This window comes from Cimex lectularius, unplaced genomic scaffold, assembly GCF_000648675.2.
Source record: "Cimex lectularius strain Harlan isolate CLEC.00 unplaced genomic scaffold, Clec_2.1 scaffold280, whole genome shotgun sequence".
Classification (NCBI taxonomy): domain Eukaryota; kingdom Metazoa; phylum Arthropoda; class Insecta; order Hemiptera; family Cimicidae; genus Cimex; species Cimex lectularius.
In genome coordinates this window covers 541,804-569,296 of record NW_019392877.1, presented here as the reverse complement: position 1 = coordinate 569,296, position 27,493 = coordinate 541,804, and the positions used below count along the sequence as shown (strand labels likewise).

Genomic DNA, 27,493 nt, shown 5'->3' with positions numbered 1-27,493 from the left:
CCCCCCCTTCACCTCACCCCCACCTCAACTGTTCCAGAACCCGCATTTTATATCTACTAATGGCAAAAATTTTCTAGTTTAGAAAAAAACTGTAAGAATGTATACGAAAAAAATTATTCGCCCAACGTGGGGCTCGAACCCACGACCCTGAGATTAAGAGTCTCATGCTCTACCGACTGAGCTAGCCGGGCTGTTGATGTCAACCCCTTTAAAGTCATACTAACAAGTAAATTTCTGTTATTTTATTGTTTGACGTTGTTTATGTATAATTATTTATACAAAACAAATTATTGTTTATTTTTCTTTATTACGAGTTATAAATAGCAGTAATATTGATTTTTTTCATTTTTATTTATTTTTTTAATTTCCAAAGTTTGCCATCAGATTATACTTAAACATGAAACATATTTTGTTTATGCTATTCAAAATTTTGTTGTTTTTGATTTTTATTATTTAATCGATTATCAAAAGAAAGAAAATAATGGGTACCATGAGAAGTGGTCTTATAGTAATGCTACAATCCAATTTCCTGATATTTTATTTTTGGTATTGTTTATTGTTTAATTATTTATACAAAAGAAATAATTATTTATTATTCTTTATTACGAGTTATAAATAGCAATATGGAATTTTTTCATTTTTCTAAAATTTCTTTTTTTTTATTTTCCAAAGTTTTTCATCAGATTGTATTCAAACATGAAACATTTGTTTATGTTGTTGTTTTTTAATTTTTATTATTTAATTGATTATCAAAAGAAAGAAAATTATGGTGACACTGATCAATATGCGAGAAAGTTAAAACTGATCTGCGCTTACAGTTCTCGCGGAATTGTCATGATCAACGATTCTGATCATTTTTTAAAATTCATTTAACAAATTTTTCATTAAGCTTATTTAAGATAATAAATTAATCTGCTTCATATAATGGGACGAAACTAAAATTTAAAGATTTTTTCGAAAATTTACGTCACGTGGATCTATTTTTTTAGGGTGGGGGAGGTTTTAATTGATCGAAGAAGGATCAATGGATTTTTGACGAATTTCCCGGTCAAAAGAAGCTAAAAAGTCTACCTATTGTCATTCGAAAGAAAAGGATCCTCACCGGACAAACGTGACGTCAATTCAAAACTCTATTATATCGATTTTAAGAGGGTAGAAAAAAGTGCGTCATCTCATTGTCAAAACAATATCACAGAAAATTAAAAAAAAATTATGTAAAAGGATGGTTTGAATAAAAATCTAATAACCTGCAGACTCGAGAGTCACCCCGCCAAGGGTTTGCATACCGGGGCATACCTCGGTCTTATCCATCCAGGCACCGAGGTTGGACTCACGTGTTATCAACAACTAGGTCAATTTAACACCCAACGACATGCAGTTCTAAACCCATTCATTTAATTAAGATGGTGGAGTACTCGGTATTTTTCCATCACCCTTTATACATATATACAACTAACCTAAGTGAATATCGAAGGTGTACTCGATATTCCGACATCAACCCTCTCGCATCACACATTCACGCTAATAAGTAAGTTCACGAGAATAAGTACATTCACACTAATAAATACATTCAACACAAGCTGTCCCAATCTTATCTTTTATGTGTATTGTATAATTATTGTGTCAGATATGTAAAAGTACCCGAATCATGTTGTAATTTAAAATAATCCCGCTTTATTATTTCCTTTGTTATTAATTATTATTATATTAAGTGTTATTTCCTTTTGTAATTTTGTAATAGAGTTTGATTATTATTATCAATAACCACAATTTTGAACTGAGAAAATTTTCATCGTTTTGGTTGAGGACATGGGAAAATCACCTAATATATATTATACATTTCGGCAGACTTTTTTAACGCGATCTTTCCAAATATTGGAAAAATGTTAAAAATTCAACTAGGTAATTTTCCTGGCTAAACGCAACGTTGCCTCGAATACTTGTGAGAATAAACCTGACATATACGCAAGTTAGTTTTAAGCAAAAACCATGTCCTTGGTGTTTCAGTATTTTTAAATTACTTATTTGAAATGCGCATATTTGAAAGATAACAATTAGCTTTGATTCTTTTCCACTAATAAACTTGTTGAGTCCTTCCACCACAGGTATAAAGTGGTAAAAAAACGACTTGGCCTTTGGCTTAGTTGACTTGTCGAGTCACCGCATCATCGAGGATAAAAGACCCGCTTGTGTAGATCGGTCACATCACTTTTATTGTTTTTATTTCATGTTTTATTTATTCCATTTATACAATAACGGGAAATGCCCAAGTAGTATAAAATAATTATCAAGTGGCAGATTACAACAGTATACAGGATGGCAAAAACAGGAAAAAATTGGTTTTAGTACATCCTGAATAGAGTGAAATGCAACCAACCGAACGGTTCTATCAAATCCGGTCGGAAGTTATGAATTTTTACATGTTTTTTCAAAAAATCCTGATCTTAAGCCATAAATTGGAAGTTTTTCAAGATGTAGAACATCTCCTCTAATGTTTTTGAAATCTGCATTAAATTTCTTATAAGAAGGACATATTTTCAATCTTATCAAACGCCGATATGTGTTTATCAATTCAACCCAAATTGAAGAATTTTAAAAAAGGAGAAACTATTGATAAATTTACAAAAATAACTGTTTTTCAACAAATATATTTGTACATGTGCCAAACATTATAAAAACTTCGTAATTGAATAAGCTTTCTTATGGTGTAATCGAAATTTCAAAAACGTTAACGGCAAAATCAACATGGAATGTTAAAAAAATGCGGTTCAAACATGCAAATTTAATGCATTCAGTAGAGAAGTGAATTGAGATTTTGAAAAGTTTAAACATTGTTGATGGTGCAGGATTTAAAAAAGGAATGCATTATGTAAGATTATTAAGTCGAAACTATTTATTATGAAATAAAATACTAAAAAAAGAACAGACTCTTTAAAATTTTGGAGAGTACTCGATATTCCTGGGTCGAACTCACTCCATTCACGCTAATAATCACTTTTACTCTCCAGACGTCACACACTCACCCCATAGTACTCGTTACTCGGCGCTAGGTCGAAGTTACTCCATTCACGCTAATAATCACTTTTACTCTCCAGACGTCACACACTCACCCCATAGTACTCGTTACTCGGCGCTGGGTCGAAGTTACTTCATTCACGCTAATAATCACTTTTACTCTCCAGACGTCATACACTCACCCTAGATTACTCGATATTACTCGGGGCGGGGCCGAACCCACTACAGTTACGCTAATAAATTACATCCATTACAATAAATTAACATAAACACAACGCAAACACTGTATACATTGAAAAATCTTTGTAGCCATAAGGTACTTGCTGCCGTGCCCCAAGCACGTCTAATGATCTGCCTATGTATTATATTTTAAAAGGTGAGTTTATTTGAATACATGCGTTTTCATTTGAAACCAACGTATTTTGGCTATTTAGAAAACCATAACTAATATAGACAAAGTTGGGAAAAGCAATTTCAGTGGTATGTTGTATTCGATTGTTTTTAAAGATTTTAAAAACTATTAACAAATTTGTTTATTTTTGTGTGATTTAGTCATTATTTGGGTGATGGAGGAATATCGAGTACTCCATCACCCGAATTGAGTGAAGGGTTTGGATTTGGATCTGCATGCTACTACTATGGTGGTACAGTACTATGGTGCTGACTGGACCTAGCTGTCAGTCTTAGATAAAACCGATGTCTTACCCCGGGCTACCCGAGTTGGTTTGTCGAAGCCAGACGGTAATTTATTTTTAATTTTGCTGGTAGACTGCGAAAACTGATAAGCTCAATTCCGTAAATGTATGTATATATGAGTTTATATTAATCAAAAATCCAAATCCATCGATAACTGGTACAATGGCGAAGTACATTTCTTAAAAAAACATCTTCTTAATGAAGACCTTTTAGTACCAGTGCCACATTTTTGAAATATAAAATTTACGAAACGTATAGTACAGATTTTTTTAAAATTTTTTAAACGCATAGTAAGTATTTATTTTAATTAAATTGCAAACATACTAAGTAAAAACAAAACAATGGTAAAGGGTCATTGTATGGAAATTACTTATAGAAGCAAAAAAGTCCATTTGATCCCACATGAGAACGGTTGTAAACAAACATAAAATTAAAGATATTTTTCTTTTTAGACTTTTTCTTTTTTTTTAATTCCCAATTTGTACTTAAGAAATGCTTATTTATTATTTTAATGAATATATAATATCCTATGCTTCGATTATTTTGTAAACCTAACAAGCATAAATGTTATTAACTCATGAGTTAGGAACAGAGTAATCAAGTTTTAAAAGAAACAAAGCACTCTGGCGGTCGGGGTGTTTTTCATCGAGGAACCTTGGCACTCACGTTTTCCCATTTTCCCTCGTGTGGGTCTGAAAGGGTTTGTAATTTCGTCAGATCTCACATCTAGCATGGAAGGAACGCCCCCGAGGGTCAAGGGCAGCTGGCGTTCATCAAGAAATGAAATCGATGCTCTTCACTGCTGGTCATATTGTTATCTAATCGTGTAGAATTTGCAGACTTTGTTATGGCCGAGTTGTCGGTTGGATTCATCGAGTGGTTGCCCCGTGGGTCAGATTAAATTAACTCCCTGCCCACCTCTGGCCCACTAATTGGTCCGAGCCACTAACTTACTTCAAATCATCCGTATTAGGCTAAAATGTGAGATATCCTCGTCGGTACATTTAATTCATTAGTTTTTCAATAATTATTAGGTCTAATTGTTCATTAAAACTGAGAGAAGGTAGGTTAAAAACGCCTTTGCGATCCACAGGATAAGAAATAAGGATTGGCCTCCCAGATCATCCTATGACTTGGCCTCTCTGAACTGTCTCACAGACACAACAAACAACAAAATTGGGCAGATAGTGTGTTAAATAATGTTATATATTCGAACTATTGATTCAGTAAGGAAGAATAGTGCTCACAAAATTTTCCTTATCAACATTGTTCAAACTTTTCAGTATTGCCTACTGAGATGAATGCTTTGAAGCGTTTTCTGTCAAAATGAACGTTTTCCGAACCAAGTTAACTAATTTTAACTTCAAACGAACCCTTCTTTAAAGCACTTCTTGCATTCCACCGCCAATTTTTGTACTTCATAATAAATTACTGACAGGCCTCGAGTGTTGGCAGTCCGAGGTAGACTTCGGACTTACTCGTCACTGAGGTTGGGCTCCAAGAGCTATCAAAAGCTAGGTCGTCTAAGCCTCCAACGGAATCTGACTCCAGATCCATTCACACTCTCACTTTCTCTTAAATAAACTCTTTCTTACTACATACAACTCCGTTAGGATAGTGGAGATTCGATATTTCTCCATCACCCTCTACACTTTTGTAACAAATCAAATTGAGGGTCGATGAGGTCGATTCCGCCATCGATCTTCTCTCTCTAATAAATACATTCAGTCTCAATATACAAAGAAATACAAGACGAGATTTCTACAAAGTACTACATAACAAAATGAAACAGTCCCTTTTCCTCTAAAATTCGGAACAGGGGAGCCAAAAACTTACATTAGTGCTGAAGCATAATTCTCGCAGGTGGCATTCCTACAAGCGCTCTATATGGAGCCAAGGAATGGCATTCTTTAATTTAATTGCGCAGGCTTCGGCCAAGAAGTAAGTGCCCGGGTGTTAACTTTGCATGATGGCCCTTCCTAGAGTCAGATCCTCCAGGGCCACCTGTCGGCAATACTCTTAATACTTGAGAGCTTCCCTACCGATCCGGTGTTAGGGAAGTGCCGGACTTAGCAGCCTCGTTCGCCTTTTCGTTAAATCCGTCAAGTATAATTTTACTTTATTTTATATTCACTAATTTAGTGGTCCGCTTTACCAATTAATATATTACAATTAATTAAGGTTTTTAGATATGATAAAAAAAGTCAACGGCACGAGCGGGATTCGAACTCACGATCTACGGCTTGATACGCCGCTGCTCTACCACTTGAGCTATCGTGACCTCGATCCACTCGGGCACCAACTTCCCACCTCAACCTCACCATATGTTTATTTTATATGTTTATTAGTAATATAATTGTTATTCATTATTTTATTTCATTTTTTAACTTTTGTTAAACAAGATTGTCTTAAAAAATTAAATGTTTTATTTATCTACATAGAAATGTTCAACTCCACCTTATTACCTTTTTCATTTATTGTTTAAATATTATTTTTAATGTTTAATGTATGTCAATGAATCGTTCCAAAAATTTTAAATTACTCCTGGCCACTGTGGTATTTGTTGTTTTGGCCGAAGAATTTGTATGCCAATGAGGTTGTTTTTAAAAAATATATTGCATAGACATTCCTACTTTCTTTTTCTTTCCGTCTTCAAAGCGTAATCGCAACATTTATCTAACGGTCGACGCCTTTTATCGATAATTTATTTCTGTTTCCTCCGGTTTTTAAAGTTCCACTTACGCAACAAGCGGGCCTTACTGTAATAAAGGGACTAGTCGAGGATCCTCTCGCCGGCTCGGTCGTCGGGTCTAGAAACCTTTGCCACCCTCTTAGAAAATCCTCGAATTTCCATTTCGAAGAGAGATCGCCGGACTTTCCAGTGTTAAAGAGCCCAGGCCATTTACAGCTTGGAGGATCAATGCGTCTCGGTCCTCCGGATCAATGGTCGACCTTGCCCTTCCACTCCACATCGCTTATCTTCTCCGTTCTAACGGTGCTCGTAAATAAAGTCAATAAAACCCTAAAACATAATTGAATTGTTAAATGTTGTGAATCGTTAGCCGGCAGGGACACTTCCGAACACGCTCACGATTATTCGTCGACTGTCCTGGATAACCACATCATACCTTTACCTGAAACTAGACATTTTTTAAGAATTTAAATACATTTTGACTCTATTGAATCATCAGTATGAACAAAAACATATTATCATTACCAAAATATCTGTTTAAGAAAAAAGATATACCTATCGAGGAACATCCTTTGAGCGATATGATAGTTGGGTTATGCTAATTTTGGTTCATTTTACCATTCCATGGTTCAACATCATTCTGTTGCGAATAAAATTCCGTACTTTATATTTTATCCGTAAAAAAACAGGCCGAGCATATCGATTATAACTCTGCTCGTTAAGTAGATAGAGAGGACTGTTGCTAATAATAATTCGTACAACGTTTATGACAGCCATATCTCTGGAATTGATTGTAGGAAATCTAAATATAGAAAGGGTGGACGTCACGTTTCATTCACTATCACATTTGTTTTCTTTCTAAAAACGAAGCCTCTGGCGAAGAGATAAGGGAAAGGCACGTGGCTGACTCCTCGGTCAAAATTTCATAATGGTTTGTAGAAATTCGAGGGAAACTGGACCAAAAATCAGTCAAGGTATTGAATTTGGTATGTAAAATCCATTATTATCACAATTTTGACTAGAAACAAATACCCTTTTATCTTTTTCATCTTTTCATTATCTTTATTTTAAACCAACAACCATGTATATATTATGCAGGGTGGGCGACCAAGACCCGAGGGGGTAAATGCTTGGGTAGACTCGTACCCCATCCCTAAAAGGTCCGGGACTTGGTCGGCTCACGTGTCCTGCATAAACCTCTTGGACTTCACAACCCTAAGATTTTGGACCATTTTATCTAGGGGAGTGAATTGGTGATGTCCTCTCCTTCAAAAGTTTTGAATCTATGCCTAGCGTATCTATCACATTTTGTGAGGTAGTGCCTCTGGTAGAATACCCATTTCGAAGAGGTGTCTTCTCAGTGGGCAATGGCCCGTCAGGATACCTATCGGCCTCCTAATTCCCCTTCTTGAGTTAGAGAATAGCCATTTCGATTCTGCTGGTTTGATCTTCTTAACAAACTCCTTCAATTGCCTGTGTCCGGGGGACAGATTCCATTCCTCAAGGAATTGTTTCATACCCCAGTAATTGATACTCTCTTTCGCTGTGCTTATAGAGTGAGGTAATACCGGTTGTGGCCCGACAAACGCAGTATTAGAGCTTTCTTTGGCCAGGCTATCTGCCTCTTCATAGCCATAGATTTTGGACCATTTTATTTCGGGGAGTGATTTGGTGATGTCCTGTCCTTCAAAGATTTAAAATCTAGACCTAGCATACCTATCACATTCTGCAAGGTAGTGCTTTGCCGATTCTTCTTTTATTTCGCAGAAGCGGCAAAAGGGATCTGGTAGGATACCCATTACGAAGAGGTGTCTTCTCAGTGGGCAGTGGCCCGTCCGAATACCTATCAGCCTCCTAATTCCCTTCCTTGAGATAGAGAATAGCCATTTAACCAACAACCATAAAAATAGTGCTATAAAAATGCAATGTATAATAATGTTTACGCTATAAAAATACCACATTGTGTTCTTTGATAATTTTTTCTGGTCTCCACATAAAATTATCATGGCACCAAAATCGTTGAATTCGTTTTACAATACCACGGTCTATGCTTATTTGCCCCACTACAGCGTTGGAAATCGCACTCGACCTTCCATCCATTACATATTTATGCACAAATGGTGGCTTTTGAGAGTGCCACCAGATTCCTGAGATAGAAGGAAATATAGCCTGATGGATATGGAGAGGCGCTGATAAAATGCTGGAGAGAATTGAAATACTTCTGATGGCTGTAACGGTACTTGACAATTCAACTCTTACTAAGCTAAATGTGGAAATCAAATTTTAAAATTCAATCATACTTGATAGGTTAAATACAAACTACACTCACCTTAACGTCGGTTCAGTTTTATTAGACCCTTACTTTACACCCTTTATGGGTTCAATATAGACTCTCGAAAATCTTTCCATCAGTGTGGTCAATAGAAAAATAAGGCTGGTTTCAAGATGTGAATCAGTTGCTTTGTAAATGTGAAATGGTTGCAGAGCTTAATTTAGACAATTTATGTTGGTAAACAAAAAATTGGGTCAGACAGAGTATCTCAGAAGTATTTAAGAGCCCTGGTGAGCCATTTCATCAGGGTGGAGGACATCCGGCATAAAACTGGAATTCTCGTAAGTCTGACTGGCGTAAGAAGGCACATGTACCAAAGGATTACTGGCAGAAGAATCATTACCTAGATTTTGCCAAGAAGAGTAAGGAAACGCACAACACATTCTGTGTTACTGTGGGAGTCTATCCGTAGTAAAGTTCTGATGGTGGGTGAGGAAACACCGCAAAGATGAACCAGTAGATTGATTAACAGCCTAAAGCCGATTAGTGAGCTCTAACAAAAGTAGGAGGATACAATAGATCTTTTTATAGGTCGAAGCGCAAGAACCTTTGTGGTCACCTCTTTTTTTCCTCCTATCTCTATCCGCATTAAACAAATCTGAAATAACTTGATAACAAACATGATGGAAGGCCCAAAAGGTTAAGGATTATAATTTTACTATAAATTGTATATTACAGTTTAGTTTGGTCTATAAGAATCGTTGTGGTATTTTTTTAAAATTATTTTATTTACATTTTGTGTACATACACTATGTTTTTCTAATAAATACAGCACACTCAATAAGTGTGATTAACATGGCATTTGAGGGTGGGTCTTGCCCTATGGCAGTCCACACAATAATTCACTGGAGTATAATAATTTGAGACAGCACAGCTTTGTCATCGGCAAATTGGGCTATTTCGTTGTTGCTATCTGCTGGAAAGTCATGCTCGTACAGAATGTGAAGGAGGGGTCCCAGAACACTTCCTTGAGGAACACCCGCTGAGATGCTTACCTTTCCTAAACTTATAAAAGAGATCTGACAAAAGAGGACATGACCCACACACACTGATGATGAAATTCTGAAAATCTACGATGTGCAGATATGCAGACTAGAATGGGCGGAAATGACGAAAATGCACGTTCATAACCCCACAGGCCCCAAGAGGAAATTACATATACAGATGTGAAGCATGGAGTATGGATGGAGGCGTTATAAACTATTTTGTGTGTGTGTGTATGTTTAACGAGGGTTTGCAAAAGCAGAGGTTATATCAACCCTCAGAGTGCCGGTGTTTTTGAAAAAAAAAGCCTATTAGTAAGTATGTCGGGCTCGAATGCAGGAGCCGGATCCGAACCCGGGACCTTCACATTCCCACAGAGATGAGCGCCGTGTCAACGTGTTAACTTTGCATGATGGCCCTTCCTAGAGTCAGATCCTCCAGGGCCACCTGTCGGCAATACTCTTAATACTTGAGAGCTTCCCTACCGATCCGGTGTTAGGGAAGTGCCGGACTTAGCAGCCTCGTTCGCCTTTTCGTTGTGGTCACAACGGTTTAGGCACTTATCACTGTAAGGTAAAGGTCCCTGGTTCGAATCAAGCGGCCCTGCATTAGAAAATCAAAAACACCCGGGGTTGAAAAAAACTATATCAATCTTAGGTACCAATTGTTTAAAAGTCATACAAAATCAAACGGGTCTATTGCAGTTGCACAGTAGTTGCAAAAGAGCCAATTAAAAAATCGAGTATTGATAAAAAACAAAATGCAGCGGTGAAAGTGATTGATGGCATTCTGCATTTGGTTATTGCGGCCGACAACCGACATCAGCATATACCGTCGTATTTTTTAAAATGATTATTCATTTTTACAAGCTAATAGAATTTGCCATTTTGTACCAGAGCCGGATCGTCTCAAAGGCCAATTATCCGACCTTTGATAATTTATGAATACTTTCTTGTTCGCCTTGGGTACGGAATTAGAAACCTGGCATCGTTATGCCTTTTTTGTAGTAGACAAACGCCACATTGAAGAATTTTCATTTATATTTTATGGTAGTACGTACTACCAAATTTTACACTTTTGAGTTCCCAGAGCAATTATCTTTGGAAGCACTTGTCCTTTAAATTAAAAATTATTCTACGTGTTAATCTTATATTTATAATTTTATTTCTTTTCATTTTTATGAAACTTCTTATTGAACCTGTTTAGGGATGGTTAGGGTGTTTATTATATTTTTGTTATTTTAACGATTTTTCTCTCTAAATGATATTTAGATGAGATTGGTAGTATTGCATGAAGATCTTTTGGTCTTAACTTTTACAAATTACTGTGATTTAGGAATAAATAAATATCCAAATCAATAGCGATGTAGGAAAGTAGACCGACCCGAATCTCAGCTTTGATAAGGGTAAAGCGGACGAACCTGTCTGAGGGTTGCACTAGCTCCTCAGCTCTTTTAAGATCCTCTTAACACGACAATGGAATCGATCGCGCACTTGCTGTGAACTTTGAGCAAAGCTCAACTGTTTTTCTGTCATATGCGATAAATATGCTAACTTCGGGTCTGCCAGCTCTCAGGTACATGGTGTCTTTTCTGCTTATTGGAATGGCATTAAGGTTGACCATCAAATGAAGTATTTAAAAGTTGAGTTTTCCAAATAGTTTAAGTAAATTCTTCAAGTTTATTTTCGTGGCTGATCGTTTCCAGCTAATCTTTTTACCTCAAAGATCTCGATGATTTGCGAGAATTGAACAAAATGAGGATATAGAATGGGAACTGATTCTATTGATTGTAGCATGTTTGTCTACTATGGGTTTGGTAATTCATTGTTGTTTTTTTTACGAGGAATTTTTGGTAGCATGTATAATTGAATATTTTAGGATATCAGACTAAAACAGTCTTGTTCATTGTTACATAGTTGTTAAGTATGAAGTTGGGGACCGCAGTAGTCAAGTTGTGAGCGTCCTATCCCAGTCGTAAGCTCAATTCCCACCGAGGCTCCCAGGATTTTTGAGTCAGTCCCGTTCCAAAAAAAAAAAAAAAAAAAATAATGAAAATATGTAACGAAGCATGGCTTGACACGAAGCCAGCAAAAATGTATTTGAGATATTTGAATGAGGTCTGCGGGGTGATGACCTACGGTTGGCGGTCAGCCTGATCTGCGTAGTCTCTCGGCACGGTAGAACATAAGTAGATGGAGAAAATTCAATTTTAGATAGATACCAATAAAGATCTAACGGATCAAAGAGAGCAAAAAACTAGGTCATGACAATTTGTCAGACGCGACAGACGCGTTTCTACTTCTCGCCATTTTTAGGGGTTGGTCTAAGCAGCCATATAAAATGGACATGGGTGATAAGCAACAACCAAACATCAACTTCATCACCCCGCAGACTTCAACTAAAATGTCAAGTCTTCTCTTATTTCCTATGGCAATAGGATCTATATTGGATTCCCTGTATTCAAAAGTGTGGAGTTGTGTCATTTACAAAATAGTGTTAAAACTTGAACATTAAAATTTGTGTTAGAAATTGTGGCATTTCTACTTACGTATGTAGTGTGATGAACCTGAATTATAGCTATGTGCATTGACTAGTTATGTGTTCGCCATGTACCTAGTTCATAGTGCATCAAATTTATAAAGTAAGTATTTAATCGATAATGTTTTGAGATTTCTTCTTTGTTGTCTGTTGGCTTATAAAACTATAATTTGATCATTTCCGATGTTTTCCTAAGTAACAACGCCTTGGTCTGTCAGATGCTTTTCGACTTCTCGACGTCTTCAGTGGTTGGCCTAATAAATCAATGGAACTTAAACAATGGGTAGAACATGACAGTATTATATAGAAAATATTAAGAACGAGCGTGTGCTAGCAGGTTTATCTGGAAGATGAATCGACATAGCTGTCGATAGCCTTCGGCAGACAAAAAGGGAGGCTAGGTAATGCTGCTTTTAACTATCTTCAGTGGTTGTCATAATAAGCTATCATTGCTTATGAAATGGGCGTAGGCAACCGGCAACGCAATGACTAACCACTGATGAGGGTGGAAGAGATCACAATGCTAGGAAACAACTAAACTTCACGTTGGTCACCACAATTCCAAAAAAAACATCTCAAATCTTTCTTCTCTTGCATTTTATGACAATAGAAGATATATTGTACATTCAGATCTACCTGAATTGCATTCAGAATTACAATGATTTTGTATCTGTATTATAGTTATCTGTATGGACCACCAGGGTTACTCTACGCTTCACATCCAAATAATTTATGATTTCCTCTTGGAGTCTGTGATGGACCTGCAGTTTGGTCTTTTCCGGTAATCCTGGTATGCTCATCTTCGCTGTTAGACAAGATTCGGCATTTTACTATTTCCAGTTGTGGTTATATGTTAGTCAGATATGTGATGTAAGTTTGGGAAAGATGGAAGAAACCAAAACCGAAAAGTTAGGCAGTCCAAAACGATCGAAAACTACCAAACTAAACTGTAAAGTCTAACCTGAAGTTTTGATCATTTTGGGCCTTCCGTGTGTTTGTGGTCCTAGGTGGATATCTCAGTTTTGTTTGGGGGAGGAGTAAACATAGGAGTAAAAGAAGTGGCAACAAAGCCCCTTGCACCTCGAGGGAAGCATAGCATCTAAAAGATATACTGTGCCTTTCTACTTTTTTTAGAGCTCAATAGTCATGTTAGGGTGTTAATAAAATTCTATAGCCTAGTTTCTTCACCAGTCCCGGTTGTCTCTTCCTCTTCTTGGCAAAATCGGCGCAATGTTTCTGTTATTAGTACACCTTTGGTACATATGCCTTTTTAGGCTACACAATCCAGACTTACCAGAGTCCTGGTGTTATTAGGTTAACTCCAGTAATGAACCAACGCCAGTTTAAAAAAAACACTCCAGTAGTTCGATGAATTTGACTATAAATTTCGTATTTATGAATTTCTTCGTGTCTTATCCCTGCAGTGCTGATCTTCCAGGATTTCCACTCATAAAGATCATTTTTATTATGACCAATTATTTGGAGATAATCGGGCTACACTGTCCAGACCTACTCGAATCCTAGTTTTATTAGGGCTGTCCTCCAGAGTTCTTCGGTGCATTTAACGTATGAATTTATGAATTTCTTCGTCTCATCCTTGGATGGCTGATATAACAGGATTTGGACACATAAAGGATCATTTTTATTAAATTATTACAAATTATTTGGATATAATCGGTTACATTGTCCGGACTTACCAGAATCCTAGTTTTATTAGGGTAACTAATTCCAGTAGTTAATCAACGCCGGTTAAAAAAAGAAAAAAATACACTCCTGTTGTTCGGTGAATTTAAAGTATGAATTTCGTATTTATGAATTTCTTCGCATGTCTCAACCCTGGAGTGCTGATCTACCAGGATTAGAGATTATTTTTATTATGACAAATTATTTGGATATAATCGGGCTACACTGTCCAGACTTATCAGAACAATAGTTTTATTAGGGTTGTCCTCCAGTAGTTCTTCGGTGAATTTAACATAGGAATTTCTTCGCGTGTCTCATCCCTGAAGTGCTGATCTACCAGGTTTTGGAATCGTACGGAATCATTTTTATTACGACAAATTACTATGTACTACACGGTCAATCGGGGTTGCAGGACATGTTCATACTTACGTATGTCTTGCTTATTTTACCTGTGTCCTCAGAGCTCAGTCGAAGGTCAAGACATCAATATGGCAGACTTCCGCCAAAAATTCCATCCAACTCCAGACACATTTTATCCAAAAGAAAATACTTCAAAATTCAACTTCTTAACGATATTCAAGGCTTATACTGTATACTAATATAATAAAAATGCCTCTCTATACATGGATGTAAATAACGCTCTTTCTAACGTAACGTAAACAACGAACCTCCTTTGTTTATTGCCATAATAACAATTGAATAACCGACTGCATCCTCCCTCGTGGAATCAAACATTTATTGACGAATTAGATCCAGTCCAGAACAAGTTACGGCATTACGAAACTGGCCTCCGAACGTAGGCCACAGTCAAAGTAGTTGGGCCGACATTTAGGAGTTCCGAACTGGAATTTCTCCTAGTCTCACAGCCTCGTTTCGGTTTCGGAAGTCGCGGCAAAGGTCAGCGGACTAGGCCCTCCTCTAATTTCCTGCTCAATATAGTGTCGCTAGAAGGAAATAGGCATCTGAGGCGAGGGGTAAAAGTATCGTCCCGCAGGACCTTTGCATAAGAAACGAAGAGCTTTCGCCCAAGGCCGAATATGGACTTGTTCAACTTTAATAATATGATAACAAACTCAGATTGGATCCGGACAGTATCAGACGAAATTTTATTTTTTATTCAGACCAGTCTCGTAGATACATAAATCTATACAGACATTCCTTGACATGACTTCCTCCATTTATACAGACATGCCATAAACGTCTTGCAGTAAGGATTGAATAGAGGGTTTCAGAGTCTAAAACATGTGTTATAATATTAAACTAATTTGAATTTTTCTATACAGATAAACAAACAAGTCTAAAAAAACAACACATCTTCTTGTTATTGACGATTTGACAAAATAAAGTTTTAAAACCGATTTGAAGGCTGTCGTGATCCGTGGATCTGACGGGATAATAGAGAGAGAAAAGGAAGTTGCATTGTATCAGTTCTATGCTCCGGATAAGGCAAATTAGACTTCGCACCAGTTTCTCACTTCTCTCAAAGAAATGTAAACCGTGCAATTTAATTTTCGTCAAAATCTCCAAGGTCATATTGGCACAAGCTATGTGTACAAATGTGCTGTTAATTTCATTGCAAAGTTGTTGTCTTAATTTCTTTACAAACCTGCTGCTGTAATTCGTAAATGTTATTGTCATATCGTCAACTACATGAGCATCTGCTGATTTTGGGTAATGCACTTACATCAAATATAAAACAGGATCCAATACGGTGCCTTGTGGAGCTCCATTTTTCATAATACGTGATTTTTGACCTACTTACAAAATATTCAAACGAGTTTGGAATACAAGACTCTTTAATGGATAAGATTTCTTTGATTCGTTAATGGATTATAAAGAAAATCAAGAAGAAAAGCAATTGATTTTAATCGTCCAATGATTTTTTTCTTACTTATTAGATACCAAATTATTTGTTCGTTTTTTTCCATGAAATTAATCCTTTTCCCCGTCAAATTTATCCTTTTCCCAATCAAATTAACATTTTTTCCATCAAATCAACCCTTTCCCCTGTGAAATTAACCCATTTCTTTGTAAAAGTAACCAGTGTTAATTTCAAGGTAACCTTTCTTCTCCGCCCAATAACCTTTTTAATTTAAAATTAATACTTTTTAATATAAAATTAACCTTTTTCTCGTCAAATTAACTTCTTTTTCAATTTCAATTTTACCGTTTGCAATTTCAAATTAGCCCTTATTAATTAAAAATTTACAATGCTTAACCCAGTCAAATTAACCATTTTCACATGATATTAACAATTTTTAATTAAAATTATTGTTAATTTGTATTTGTATGTTCTAAGAGCTCAATTATTTTATATTTAGGATACAATCTCATATTAAAAAAAAGAATAATATTTTCGTATTATTTTATATAAGTTTTAATTTTTTATTGAAATTAATTTTCATGTGGTCTTCTAAGCTATTTTTTCAAATGCAGAAATCTTACGTGCTTACATTCCTTCTCCTAGCTTTTGATATATTAAAAGAAAGGTTAATTTTATATTGCAAAGAGCTAATTTCAATTTAAAAAGGGTTGATTTGAAGTTAAAAACGGTTACCATGACATTAAAAAAAATTAATTTGAACATTAAGAAAAGGTTATAAAATTAAAAATGGTAATTTGACGCAAAAATAGATTGATTTTAGGCTAAAACGCTGAAAAATAATTGGGCTCTTATGTCATTTTTAATTTCAATTTGCTCTTTTTAATTCTAAATCAACCCTTTCTATATAACATCAAAAAATTTTGGTGACGGTATGAAATGTAAGCACGTAAAGCAAACTTTACGCATTTAAAAAAATAAATATAAAATAATTTGGCTCATTTGAAAATTAATTACAGCTGAAATTAAAAAAATGGTAAAAAAGATTCTTTTATATTGGTAATGGTTAAAAACTTCGTAATCAAACTAAAATTTAGAAATATTACTACATTTAATTTATATAGTTTTTATTTTATTAATTATTTTTAATTTGATATATAGTTATTTTTTATTAAAAAACTCAAAAGCACAGAAACTTTACATGTTTATATTACATTCTTTCTCCTAAGTTGTTTAATCCTTTAACGAAATGGTTAATTTGAAAATGAAAACGGTTAATATAAAATTAAAAATGTTAATTTGACAACAAAATAGGATGATTTTAGGTTAAAAAACTCTTTTTTTATAGCATCAAAAAACTTACGAGTTGGTGCTAAATTTAAGCATGTAGAGCAAAATTCCCGCATTAAAAAATAAATATACAATAATTTGGCTCTTAGAAGACCATTTTAAAATTAATTACAGCTGAAATTAAAAAATGGTAATAAGGATTCTTCTTTTATATAGGTAGTGGTCAAAATTTCTTAATATAAAATTGATAAATACAACTATATTTAATTTTATATAGTTTTTAGTTTATTAATTACTTTTAATCTGATTTATAGTTATTTTCCATTTTAAAAATCTATCAAAAGTAATGGATTACATGCTTATATTTCATACTTTCTTCAAAGTGGTTTTAATGCTTTAACGAAAGGGTTAATTTGAAGTTGAAAGTGCTGATTTAAAAATAAAAGGAGATACTTTAAACTTAGAAATGTTTAATTAGAAATTACCATGGGTTTATTTGGTACGAGAAAGGGTTAATTTTAACTTAAAAGGCGTTAATTTGCCGGAAAAATGTATTCGACCAATTGTTTTACCTATTTAATCTCTTCCTTTGTCAGAATTTGTACTGTTCTTGTTCCAGTCTTACGTTGTAGTTTAACCAGTACATTCATCACTGAAGACAAATGAAATAATAACGACTGTATGGCTTGAAGAATAATCATCTTAATTTAAGAAGGAACATTTACTATTTTTACCGAAATAAATGTATGAGCAACACTGCTGTTTTTCAAAGGTAGAAGATTTAGATTGAGGGATATTCGTTTAGATCATTCCATGGGGTTAATCATGGCAGAGTTAGGTTCCACCTTGAGTCAGGAAGGCCTTCATTAATTGATGATGACATTGGTTGAAGCAACACCAGCCACAGTCCTATCACAAACCAATATAATTTGCGCTTGACCACTCGATCCTTCACTCGGAATATGTTGATAATTAAAAATAATCGACGAATTTTTCTTGATTGTCAGCGGTTGAAAATTTATAAAAACTTAACGTGGTTTGGTAAGTGAAACATAAAAGTATAGAATAAAGTCCAAAATAAGCCTCGTCCTGTAGATTTTTAAGCGGTTAACGGTTTGTTTTTTCAACAAAGCAGGAGTTTTTCCGTTTGTACGGTACGAGCTCGATTGATTGTCTCACTCCAATTGTAAATATCCATTCATCCTACATGATCCGACCTTCCCTCATGTAAAAGTTATTGAAGCGGAGAGAACCGCGGAACCGAATTGAAATTCACGAGCCTCATGGGGTTCGGACAATTAACCGGAATGATATCGATTCCGTTTTGGTCCGTGAAAGGAAAATTCTCGTATTCAAATCGCAAAACCAACTACAAGTTGGCGGCGTCTCGACGGTCTTTCGAAACATTTTCCTTAGTTGGCGAAAGAACCATGAATGGCTTTTGGTATTTGTTTATGGTACTTCGGAAAGGTTAGAATGAAGCGATTCATCAGAGACAATTGTATTTTTAGACAGTTGTTGCGTTAACACAAGCCAATTATAACGATTCAGGAGGATAAAAATATCATTTTGGCCTTCATCGGCATTTTTTATACCGACAAGATATTTCTCTTGTTATCTGATTAATTAACCTAATTCGATGCCCTTCGCGAAACGCCCATTCTGAACTTTATAAAATAAAATAAAAGAGTATTTTTATTTGGACATGGCGTACGGCCAACTGTTTTCAAACCCGCAGCTTGAAAATTGGAAGTATGAAAACACATAAAAAAAGCGTGAAAATACTGCAAAAGTGTGTTAATCAAATAAGCATTTATACAAGTTTTAATTTATTTTCTTGTTGAAACAAAAGAACGCCCCTTCGGAGAGTTTGTCTGAGAATGTAAAGCACCCTGTTGACGTAAGTTTGACTTCTTCCATCTTCCAATAATATTCTAGCCGAATCTGTAACACTTAAAACCATCACACAAACAAATTTGAAACTAAAAAATGGTTCAACTTAAAACAAATCAAATGGAGCTTAGAAAAAATCGAAAGTTAGAAAGAAGCTTTACAGAAAAACCAACAAAGAAGAGATTGACGAAGAAAGATTTATTTACAAAAATGTAAATACAATGTGAACTCTTATCTGTTTTATTTACCTCTAACCCTTTAAAACGGATCAATTATTGTTGTAAGGTCGTTTAATAAAAAATTAAAAACATTAAGAGATCAGTTTTTTTGCCTCTTAGTTATAAGAAAAATAAAACAAAAAACAGCAAGACAGCGAAGGTATCATCATTGCCATAATCATGATCAACAACAAGCGAAACAACATCAGCGACGACAGCTATAACTATTATTTTTACTAATTGTTTAACACAAAGTTTTTCATAAAATTACGATGAAATTTATAATGCTATTTTGTTACGACACTTACTCGTACTACTACTACTACCTCATAACTTCTCCTAATGCTACCACCACAACCACCACTACCACTACTACTAATGTATACAACCTTAGCAAAGCAAGTACCACTACTGCTCCAACTGCTACTCCACATTCACCTACTTCTACTATTATTATTTTTATTAGTACTACTATTTTTGCTACCACTATGTTACATATTAACTGTAACTGAAAAAGACAGTGACAACGAAAACATCATCATCCACAACAACAACAGCAAAAAAACATCAACGACGACAGCTAGTATTACTATTTTTACTAATTGTTTAGTACAAAATTTTTCATAAATAACGATGAAATTTATGATGCCATTTTGTTACTACACTTACTCCTACTACTACCGCATAACTTCTCCTAATGCTACCACCACAACCACCACCACCACTACGACTAATGCATAGAACCTTAGCAAAGCAACTGCTACTACTGCTCCAACTGCTACTCCTCATTCACCTACTACTATTACTATTACTACTTTTTAAGTATTACTATTTTTTCTACCACTTTATTACATAGTACATGTGACTGAAAAAGACTGTGACAACGAAAACATCATCATCCACAACAACAACAGCAAAAAACATCAACGACGACAGCTAGTATTACTATTTTTACTAATAGTTTAGTACAAAATTTTTCATAAAATAATGAAATTATGATGCCATTTTGTTACTACACTTACTCCTACTACTACCGCATAACTTCTTCTAATGCTACACCACTACTACTAATACCTAGAACGTTAGCAAAGCAACTACCATTACTGCTCCACGCTACTCCTCATTCATCCACTACTACTGCTACTACTGGTTTTGCTACCACTACAGTACATATTAACCGTGTCTGAAAACGTTTTCGAAGCAACCAATAGCAGCTATGATCAGAAGGATGGTGATAATGAGAAGAAGATAATCAGCACACAAAAATAATTGATTTAAAACAATAATATTTTTTTCTTAAATTCAGTAAACATATCAATTTTGTACGTTACAACTATTACTAATACTAATTACTACTGCTATTGCTAATATTACTATTGGGTTGTCCGGAAAATAATGCAGGATTTTGGTATTAAACAAAAAAAAAAGAAACTAGTTACTTTAAAGCAATGTTCTTTAATCAAAATAATTTCCCATACTCTCAATACATTTCTCCCAACGTGTTGGTAACTTATTANATACAAATGAGTAATCCTGTAAACGTAAACAGAATATTTTATATAGATTTTTTTTAATGAAAACTTAAAATCCTGCATTATTTTCCGGACAACCCGATAATACTAGTAGTACTAGTAACTTATTGTTTTTTACACAAGAAGCACACCCTTGGCAAATTTTAATGAAAAATAAAATTCTAAAACTTGAAAATAAAAAAATGTTTAAATTGAACATTTATAACCCTCAGGCAAATATTCAGGTTCAAACGATTTATAAATTATGCAAGATGATATTTGTTCAAACCGTGAACATTTAATATTTGTGATGTTGATATTTACTCCATTGATATTATTTATGAAAGCGTAAACAGTAAATTACATGGTAAAAAATGGAAACGGTGATCTTTTGTTTGAATTTGGTTTTTGACAAGCTGACATATATTTTTATATAGTCATTTAAGTGTGGCAGAGAGTAATTAAACTCTGAGTGAATATTGATGTTGCATTTAACGTAACTGAGAGGCAAACCAAGGGGGTAAAAAATAAAAAAATCAGAAAAAAAGATTAATAGTCACGGGTGGCTGAAAGCATTGGAGGTCAAGTTGAAAAATTTGACTGCTAACTTGTAAGTTTGCGTACGCTATCACGGAGATTTAAGAAGGCAATGATTCTTCTCAACGATTTACTTATAACTGCCATGTTATACCGTGCAGTTAACATTTTCCTACAAGAGTTATCATGACTGAAGCCATTATTTTCAAGTTGAATCAGTCGGGTTCTAATTGATATCACTTGCTCAGGAGACAACCGCGCGTCAGTCCAAAACACGGCAAGACCAGACGGACCATTATCACCACGGACGATCATACTGCTGTCATAAGGAACTCAAGAGGTTAGTACATGCAATTTTCATTCTATTATTCTAATTAATACTGTGAAAATTCGAGGCAGACTAACAATCTCAACAGATTAATAATATGTCTCGTTATTTTTTGCTAGCAAAGTATACTGTATAGAATAAAATCAATTAAAACAGCTAAAATTAACAGGCTTTCCAAAAATATAAGAAGTCTGCCATAAAATAATAAAGCAGAAATAAACAAAGAAATAGAAAAATTATCCACCCGTACAAAACAACCCAGGGCTTGTATGTTGTATTAATGATCAAAAATTCATTCTTAATTGAAAAAAGATCAATAAAATTTTAAATGCAGATACTCTAAAAGTATGAATAATTTAAAAATTAATTTTTTATTGAAAGGTTTTGTTCGATATATTTTTTTTCACAATTTCTGTGAGTTGTATACATTAACAAAAGTTTTCTATCATCTCTCGGCCAGAATTGATTTTCCGGGCCGCTTGCAAAATGTGCAAACTTTTGTACTAATTAATAGTGTCTATACGCCTGTGTGCATGGGGCAGCGACGTAGTTAAATTTATCTATAACTTGTATGAACTAAGGCTTAATCTGACCTTTGACCCCACCCCCATTGGGACAAAACAGCGGTGGTGATTAAAATTTTAAAGCGGACTTTGCCAAGTCGCCCCAAGCATTCAAGGCTATTGCAATGGGTAAAGTGCTCAATTTTAATAAAATCACTCGAGTCAAAATGTTTGTAACGAATTCCCACATTGTTTAAGAATCCCCGCCATCTTTTTAAGTATATAAACATTTTATAAGTGTAATAATTTAGTTTTAGGTTGTTCGTATAATTCTGCGTAAAGTTTTTCTCAACTAAACCATGAAAACAATTTTTTCACAACACTCCTTTTATCTGTAAGCGTAAAAGTCTAATTTCAAAAATAGACTTGGCTAGAGAATGAAGCGACAAGTAAATATAGACAGAATTATATTTGTTTATCTCATTCCCACAATGTAATTTAGCCCAATGATCAATGATTCATTTAAGACTTATATGAACTTGATTTAGATTGCTTTCAAGTCCCCTCCCCGTCTTCTTTCTTTCAGGCTCTAATGGCAAACGGAACTCTGAAATTATGAATGAAAACATCGGGTTTGTCTTAAGTTTCAATTCGCTTGGAAGAGACGAAGGAATAATCTCGGTAGATTTAATTAGCATCAATTATTATAATTGTTTGTTAATTGCTAAAATTAAATCTTTCCCTGCCGGTTATGACAAACTTTTTAATTTTTCAACCAAGGAATACAATTAAGATGAATCTACAATTTAAAACTTTGGAATATTTTAAAATCAAAATCCCTGGATTTTGTGCAAATGGTTTTACCCTCGATTCAAATATGCCGATTTAAGACTAAGAAAATGTCAAAAATCGGGAATTTACTTACACACCTCAGATACAAACGATCGACTGCCCGGGCAGTTGTCTTAAGCGTGCGACAAGGAGCCCGGGTGGGTTCAAAGCCCCAACTTTCTACTTCTGAAGATATCAAAATGTGAAATTATATAACCATTGTTTGCCCGGCTTTTGGTAGAAAAGATGCGACTTGATCCGAGTCAAGTGCCCCTCGTCCTTAGTGAGAGGGGTTTCCAAACAAGTATATAAGCCCGATACCGTTTTTGATTTTTCATTCAGTCTCATCCATCGAATCCAAAACATTGGAAAAATGAACCCACTCGTGAGTAATTTCCAAAAGTTATAAATTTACTATAACTTCGGGGTTTTTTGAACGGTATAACCAAGCTTTTTTTTCATAAGTGGATAGTAGCAAAAACCGTGACACATCGTGTCCTAAAAGTTCAAAACACATAAACTACTCAGTACACAAATTAAAATATCACGCGCACATTCTCACACGATATTCAATCAACAGGACAAGAAGTTTCATTTTAATCGTCTTACGTGTAAAAAATTTAAAATTGTTCTTTAGAAATATTTGCACTTTAAAAATAACATTTCTCTATTATTTTGCAACAACAGGAAAACAAAGAACCCCCAGGCTTACCGGTGGTTTGAATAGTTGAAAACCTCACAAATTATTTAGAAACGAAGCTGATTGTACATTTATTATGCGCGTCATTAATTCATTCTCTTCCTACCGTTTCATTGGGTCAATCCGATCTAGATTACTATTCGATTAACTGGTTGGGGATGGTTAACTACCTATTAACCCTTGAACTTTTATTATATAAAAACTTATAACAGCCGCAGTTTTCTCCGAGCAACAGGTAGCTACAGAAGCCTTACAATGAGGGTACCTATAGTAACCGTGTAGTAAGAGGTGAAATATCAACCTTGCAACAGAGCTGCAGTGGCCTTCTAGTGAGGGTAACTACAGTACCTTGTAATGAGGATAGTTACAATGGTCTTTAATGTGGGTAGCCATAGTCACCCTGCAATAGGAGGTGAAATAGCAGTCTTGTAACAGGAGGTAACTACAATAGCATTGCAATTAGGGTAACTTCAGTAGTCTTGCAACAAAGGTAGCTACAATCATTACATTCATTATCCCCCTGCCGTTTCATTGAGTCAATCCGATACCGATTATTACTGATATGTATACTATAAGATATATATAATTATATGATATAAAAAACGTATAAGAAAGACAGTTTTTATCCAGCAACAAGAAGCTGCAGTAGCCTGGTAATGAGGAAAGCTAAAATCGCCTTGCTACAGAAGATCGTTGCAGCAACGTTACAATATTAGGTATCTATAGTGGTTTTATAATATGGGTAGCTATAGTAGCCTTGTGAAAAAGGGTAGCTACAATCTCCTCGCTGTAGGAAAGTAATTCCAGTAGCCTTAGCACATTAGGATTCTATAGATGTTTTGTAATTAGGGTACCTACAGTGACTAGAGGTATACAGTACCTTGCAAGATCATCGCTTGGATTCTCAGAACTGTGCATGCCTTTTTACCTTGCCATAATTTAAAGATCACAGTTTTGACTTGTCACGTCTTTTGACTGTTGGAAACGTTTTTGTTGCTTGTCCATTCCCAGCTATAAAGAACTTGTTCGAATAGACCTTTCTTAGCTAATTTGCCATCCAGTCCACAGATCCTCTTTGTCTGTTTACTTATGCTTTGAGACATCCACACTGTCAGTTGGATGTTGTCAATGCTTCACTGGAAGGCGAAATCTATGAGTTTTCGCCTTTCTAACCGTATTTAAGTTCAATTCAGTTCAAGTTTAGTTTTGTATCACTGAGTGTTACGAAATAGTTCTGATTCTTAGGGCTATTATCATCTGAACAATACAGAATTGATTATTAATACTGAGTCTTGTTCGAGTCTTGGATTACATAGGCGCAACATATAATAGTATAGCTAAAATTGCACAAAGATAACCAACAGAAACCTACCATTTAATTACCAGCAGGGTTGGCCGAACAGGCTTTATAATTTTTTAAAACTTTGATTGAAATATTGAGTACCTCATCGACTCTCACTTCAGTTGAATAGATGGATTAAGGTGATATAGTATAATAGTATCTATATGGAAAACAATGTATTTAAGAATGAGTATAGTTTGTTTTAAGGAGCCATCAAAGCCAATAAAACGAGCCTAGGCAACTAGTAACGAAATTACTAACCACTGATGATAGCGCAATAAACCAGGATGATAGAAACAACCAAACATCGGCTATATTACATCGCAATACTCCACGAAAATTTCATATATATCTTACGTCTTCTCCTATAACAATATATACTAAAATTATTAGATATTCTCCCATCAGTAGTTGTGGTTTGCAATTTAGAAAATACAGTTTTTAAGTTAAAATACGAAGAAAATAGGAATTTTTAGATATAGTAATATACCACTGAATAGTATGTATTTGCTTTTCAGAAACTTGTTTTTGTGGTTGCGTGTGTCGCATTGGCGCATTGCGAGTCGTCTGAGAAGAAGATCGAAAAACGAGGCCTGCTATATGGACATGACGATCTCGCCAGTGTGGGCACGTACGGTTCCGGCGTCGGGTTGAGTACCGCAGTACTGGGTACAGGTGCCGGATTAGGAGGAGGACTCGTTTACGCTGACGGAGTTGGATACGGAAGTGGTGGATTGGCTGGTCTCGGTCTCGCCGCAGTTGGAGGTGTTGGAGGAGTTGGAGGTCTCGGCGTTTTGGGCTACGGAGCCGGATTTGGAGGTCTCGGCGCAGGACTCGGCTACGGAGCGGTCGCTGCACCTCTTCTCTCGAGACACTTGACCGTCACCCACAGAGTCGCCGTGCCGGTTCCTCAACCTTACCCCGTTCCAGTCGTTAGGAACGTCGCCGTACCGGTACCTCACCCTGTTAGCGTACCCGTCGAAAGGCCATTCCCAGTCCCAGTACCTCACCCCGTGCCCGTTCCAGTCGACAGGCCCTACCCCGTCAGAGTTGAACGCCCGGTTGCAGTTCCGGTCCACCATACCGTTCCCGTTCCCGTTCCTAGGCCGGTGGCCGTTCCGGTCCCCAGGCCCGTCCCGGTTCCGTTCGTGAGGACAGTCCCAGTTCCGGTGCCTCATCCCGTTGCCGTGGCCGCACCCGTAGCAGTAGCCGCACCCGTAGCAGTAGCCGCACCAGTAGCTGTAGCCGGACCCGTAGCAGTAGCAGGACCCGGAGCAGTAGCCGGACCGGTTCCCGTCAATTTCGCTGTGCCTGTCGCCTTCGGCGGTGGTTATGGTAGTGCTGTTGGTGCTTTCGGCGGATACTTTGGAGGTGGACTCGCCGGACACTCTGGCGTAGCCGTCAAGAAATTCCACCATTAAGTGGCCAGATCTCATCCATTTTTTAATCTTAAATCTCATTTGTAAATAACCATGTTTTGTACTCAATAAAAAAATAAAAATGTACTTGTGTTCAATTATAAAAAGACACATTTTTTCACACTAAAACATTGCCCGCTGCAATTGAGAGGATTGAATTCGACGATAGTAGACAAGATTTTTGTTCTATTTTTATTAAACGTTGTTATCAATCTCTCACATTTTACTCTCTCCAAAATAGATGCACAAGATGTTCGGACAGCTCTACCCGTTTATTTCTTGAGAACGAAAATTTTAAATTTTATTGTTCATTCATTATAAAAATAGGGTTGTTCAATTTTGTATAAGTGATTAGACACAACAGAATTGTCCATCCTTTATGAACTGGTAAAGCAACAAAAAATCTCTTTTTGCGCTTAAAAATGGAAAACGTTTGATAAAACTAAAAGGCTCGATTGGATTCGGGAAGTCCACCTGTTGTCTGTGGCCAGACTACAGCTGTAAAGGCATTATCTAGAGTGTGGCCCACGTGGCTCTGCAGTGTAGCTTATTGCTAGATCAAAGGAGCGTCGTTCACACGGTTCAGTGAATGCAAATTGCATCTGGTTAGGTACTGTTTAATCTGACGTATGTGAAGGTGCGAAAACAATGCTTAAAGCTATTTCCAAACACGGTTTCAACATTCACGACATCGCCGATACTTAGCATTAATGGCACTTATATTATACCCTAAATTTTTAAATTTTATTAAGGCAATGTTTAGATTTTATAATTAATTCGTTAAAATGTTTAAAATCGTGTTATTAACTTATAAGCAATAAAGCGCTACAGCTGTACTTGTATTTGTATGCAATTATCTATTTGAGATATGAGCCACTTGAATTCAATTGAGGATAAATTAATTCTTAGCGGGTTCTTGATTTTATTACCTGTTAATTGATTTTGTTAACAGACACTTCAATAATCTCAATATTTTACATTAAACCACTATACGTTGGGCTTTTTCCGAATTTTTTAAAACCAATTTTTGACACAATCATTACGATGAGACGAAAATGTCAAATTCAGGTGCTTTGCTTACTTGAACTATAACATTTTTAGTCCAATTTACTCATTCGTACGTAGTAACACACAGACTACCTTTCACCAGTACTAAGTGC

General features: G+C 35.6%; 1 protein-coding gene, 1 long non-coding RNA gene and 1 other non-coding gene across 4 annotated transcripts; 1 reads left to right on the top strand and 2 right to left on the bottom strand.

Moving 5' to 3' along the window:
- Positions 1 to 118: 118 nt before the first annotated feature.
- On the bottom strand, positions 119 to 191 carry Trnak-cuu. Its single transcript has one exon. It is a non-coding gene; the product is annotated as a tRNA-Lys (tRNA).
- A 6,045-nt stretch (positions 192 to 6,236) lies between these two features.
- Positions 6,237 to 7,112, bottom strand: LOC112127678. The gene is made up of 3 exons (XR_002910680.1): positions 6,959 to 7,112; positions 6,803 to 6,851; positions 6,237 to 6,733 (listed from the first exon to the last, which is right to left on the bottom strand). It is a non-coding gene; the product is annotated as an uncharacterized LOC112127678 (long non-coding RNA).
- Positions 7,113 to 21,404: 14,292 nt separating this feature from the next.
- On the top strand, positions 21,405 to 26,403 carry LOC106672479 (calphotin-like). 2 transcript variants are annotated; one of them, XR_001341264.2, is made up of 2 exons: positions 21,405 to 21,551; positions 25,434 to 25,521. XR_001341264.2 is itself a non-coding variant. In XM_014403939.2 (2 exons), the coding sequence occupies exons 1-2, from the start codon at positions 23,247 to 23,249 to the stop codon at positions 26,334 to 26,336; spliced, it is 915 nt and encodes a 304-aa protein (XP_014259425.1). In that variant the 5' UTR covers positions 23,230 to 23,246; the 3' UTR covers positions 26,337 to 26,403. The 2 variants fall into 2 exon arrangements, 1 of the variants encoding a protein (XP_014259425.1); XM_014403939.2 differs by lacking the exon at positions 21,405 to 21,551 and adding an exon at positions 23,230 to 23,258 and having other exon boundaries at positions 25,434 to 26,403.
- The last annotated feature ends 1,090 nt before the right edge of the window (positions 26,404 to 27,493 follow it).